Here is a 3,259-nt window from a genome sequence, read left to right as displayed (position 1 = left end):
TAAGCTTGGATTTGGTGAGAAATTTATAAATTGGATTCGAGCTTGCATCTCGGAGCCTTGGATTGCCCCATTAATAAATGGCAGAGCTGCCGATTTTTTCAAAGCCACGAGAGGGCTCAGGCAGGGGTGCCCTCTCTCACCTCTTTTATTTGTTCTTCAAGCCTCTGTTCTCAGTTTTTACCTAGACAAAAAAAGAGCAGATCAAGATATTGTTGGACTCTGTATTGCAAGAGGTGTGAAAACCATTAATCATGCCCTATTCGTAGAAGACTCGCTGCTACTGGGAGTAGCTTTTGGGCTTATTGCCTCCAGATTTAAAAAAGCTTTGGATGAGTTTTGTTTGGTATCGGGAAGCAGTCTAAACAAAGGAAAATGCCATATCTATTGCTGGAACACCACTTCCAGCTTGCTCAACTCCATTTCTAGAACCTTTGGTTTTGCAGCATCCTCAAATTGGACTTCTTTCAAGTATTTGGGCTTCTCGGTTTTTCTCAAAAAATCTTGCAGCAGAGATTGGCTCCCCCAATTAGAGAAATTCAAGAACAAGTTGTTTGCTTGGGGTTATTCTTGGCTTAACATTGCTGGTAAGTCTGTCCTTATTAAATCTATTCTTTCTAGCCTTCCCTTGTTTCAGTTTTCTATCCTTCTCGCTCCAACTGGTATTCTTAGAAAAATGGAGGAGACCATTCGAAAATTATTTTGGAAGGGGGGCAAGTAGAATGAGAAAAAGATTCCGCTAGTCAACTGGGAATGTATCTCCAAACCGCTATTGGAAGGAGGCTTGAATTTCAAGAATCTTGGCTACCATAATGTAGCAATGGGCGCTAAATTAATCTGGAGAATTATTGCCACTAAACCTGGCTGGGAGCAATTAGCTCTTTGGAACAAATACTTCAAAGGCCAGCATTCTCGTTGCCTAGATCACCCTAAGATGCATCCAAATACGCCCTTTCTAAAGCTTTGCAGCAAAGCTTGCTCTCTCATCAAAGATCATGCCTTCTGGGTTCCTGGTAATGGAAAAAGGATCAACCTCTAGACAGATAAAATTTTGAATAACGAGCCACTAGGAGACTGTCGTTCACTCCAAACACTGCGTAGATGGATGAATGAGGCTAGAATGCGAACTCTGTGGGACATTTCAGCTTGGCAAAACTCACGCTAGGCTGGCTGGAATCTTCAAACACCCCCAGAACTATCTATGGAGCACGAGATTCTGATTTCCAAGCTCCACGGCCTGTCTCCTTCGCTGGCTCGAAAAAGGGACACAAGAGGATGGGGTACACAGACTAGCGGATACACTGTTGCTCAAGGTTATGCCAAGCTGTGTGAGCACCCCCATGTGGCCACAAACCCTGAGCCTTGGAAAGGGATATGGCATTATCCTGCCTTGCCTAAAATCGACTTCTTCAACTCGCTTCTATGTCACTCCAAAATATGGACAGATGATAATCTCCAGAAACGTGGTTTTCACGGTCCTTCAAGGTGCAGCCTTTGTAAGGTAAACCAGGAAAATGTAATTCATCTGATGCTTGAATGCACCTTTACTTTGCAGATTTGGACAGAATTGTTGGGAACCCTGAGTTCCAACATCATGTTGCCTTCCTCCATCCCCGATATTTTTACTAAATGGCTGCAAAGGTATCCCGGGACTCCCCCAAAAAAATAAAATTATCAAAGCTGCTTGGACTGCTCTCCCTAAAATAATTTGTTGGCAGGTTTGGCTTGAGAGAAATAAAAGGATTTTTAGAAGCTACGAACAGGAGGCCAAGCTTGTGGCAGTTAAGATTAAAAGCCAGCTTAAAGAGAGTCTGAGAGATATTAAAGATGACTTAAATCTCAGCCAGCAAGATATAAATTGGGGCTCCTCTCTCGAACTCCAGTTCCAAAATAGTGCAAACGATATCTTCCTCCCCAAAGATTGGCAAATAAGACTTTCAGCAAATGACTTCAAGGACTGGGCCACAAATCAGTAGAGATTCTCCCTCTTTTTTGATGGGGCTGCAAAGGCCAATCCTGGAAGAGCTGGTGCTGGAGGCGTCATTTTGAATCCCGATGGCATAAGGATACACAGTTTCGCCTGGGGCCTGGGCATAGCTTCTAGCATTCAAGCTGAGGCTTTGGCTCTTTTCCAAGGACTCAAGATTATGAAAATGCTGAACATCAGGGAGGCAAATGTAATTGGGGACTCCCAGGTAATAATTAACATTATGGTGACTCATTCTAAGCCAACGGATCTAAGGCTTGCAAGGCTGATTTTCAGAGTAACAGATCTTAGAGACTCTTTCCAGAAGTTGAATTTTTATCATGTGTTGAGAGCTAATAATAAGGAGGCGGACATCGAAGCCAACAAAGTAGCCCTCCTTACAGCTGGAGCCTTACTCAGAGGAGGACAAGAATCATGGGAACCAATTCCTTAATTTAGATAGTTGTCATGTTTTACTGCCTTTTGTTAAATCAGTTTGTATGTACCCATAAAGTTGGGAAAATCTCTGAAATAGATTACATAGTAGCAGGCAAAAAGAGATGTGAGCTAAGCATAAACGCCATGGCCTTGCATGGTTGTGTGGGACTTGTGGAATTAGACTCACCTTTTGTAATCCGTTTTTTGGCATTAAGGCCAAGTATCTAATATATCCTCTATCCATTTCTGTAAAAAAAAAAAAAACAAATCCTTAAGTGACATATTTTAGAAATTGATAAGGGTAATGTTTTTTAATTAAATACATCTAAAATACCTTAAATTTGTATTCATACATCATTATTACTGGAGAAAGAAGAGAGATCTTGAGGCTTAAACCCCCCATATGAGAAACAAGGTTCTAGTAACAAGCCAAATTTCCTCTACTGCCGATTTCAATTGCTTATTAGTGTTGACGACTTTTGTGGTGCAATTGAGATATTGTAAAAAATGGTAACGTCCTGAATATTTCCATAAAATAAGATAATAATCAGAACACTACAACTAATATACCATTGGTAAAGAAAAAATATAGCATACAGTAAATTAAAATGGCGACCACAAAGGAAACTGATATTATCCATTCAAGAAATTAGTTACCCAGTAAAGACGAGCTTCACTGCAAGGAAAATGAGAAGAAAAACACCATTTCTTTTGTAGTTACATAGTAAATTACACGAGCTTCCACTTGTAGATGTTGTAGGGAAAAATAATAGAAAATTCACATTACTTTGGCAACATCTACTTGAACAAGACCCAGTAGATGATATCACAATTTCATAGACTTTTGAAAATCCAAGA

At 40.5% G+C, this 3,259-nt stretch overlaps 1 protein-coding gene across 1 annotated transcript; it reads left to right on the top strand.

Annotated features, from left to right (window-relative positions):
- Nucleotides 1-1,198: 1,198 nt before the first annotated feature.
- Nucleotides 1,199-2,417, top strand: LOC149189742 (uncharacterized). Its single transcript, XM_089410323.1, has 2 exons — nt 1,199-1,498; nt 2,007-2,417. Exons 1-2 carry the CDS (start codon nt 1,199-1,201, stop codon nt 2,415-2,417), a joined length of 711 nt encoding a protein of 236 aa, XP_089266449.1.
- Nucleotides 2,418-3,259: the final 842 nt, after the last annotated feature.

This window comes from Pinus tabuliformis, chromosome 3_1 (assembly GCF_031772625.1).
Source record: "Pinus tabuliformis cultivar Carrire ecotype Pingquan chromosome 3_1, CPIR1, whole genome shotgun sequence".
NCBI lineage: Eukaryota > Viridiplantae > Streptophyta > Pinopsida > Pinales > Pinaceae > Pinus > Pinus tabuliformis.
Note: the sequence above shows the minus strand (reverse complement) of the source record. Positions and strands in the feature narration are given on the sequence as shown.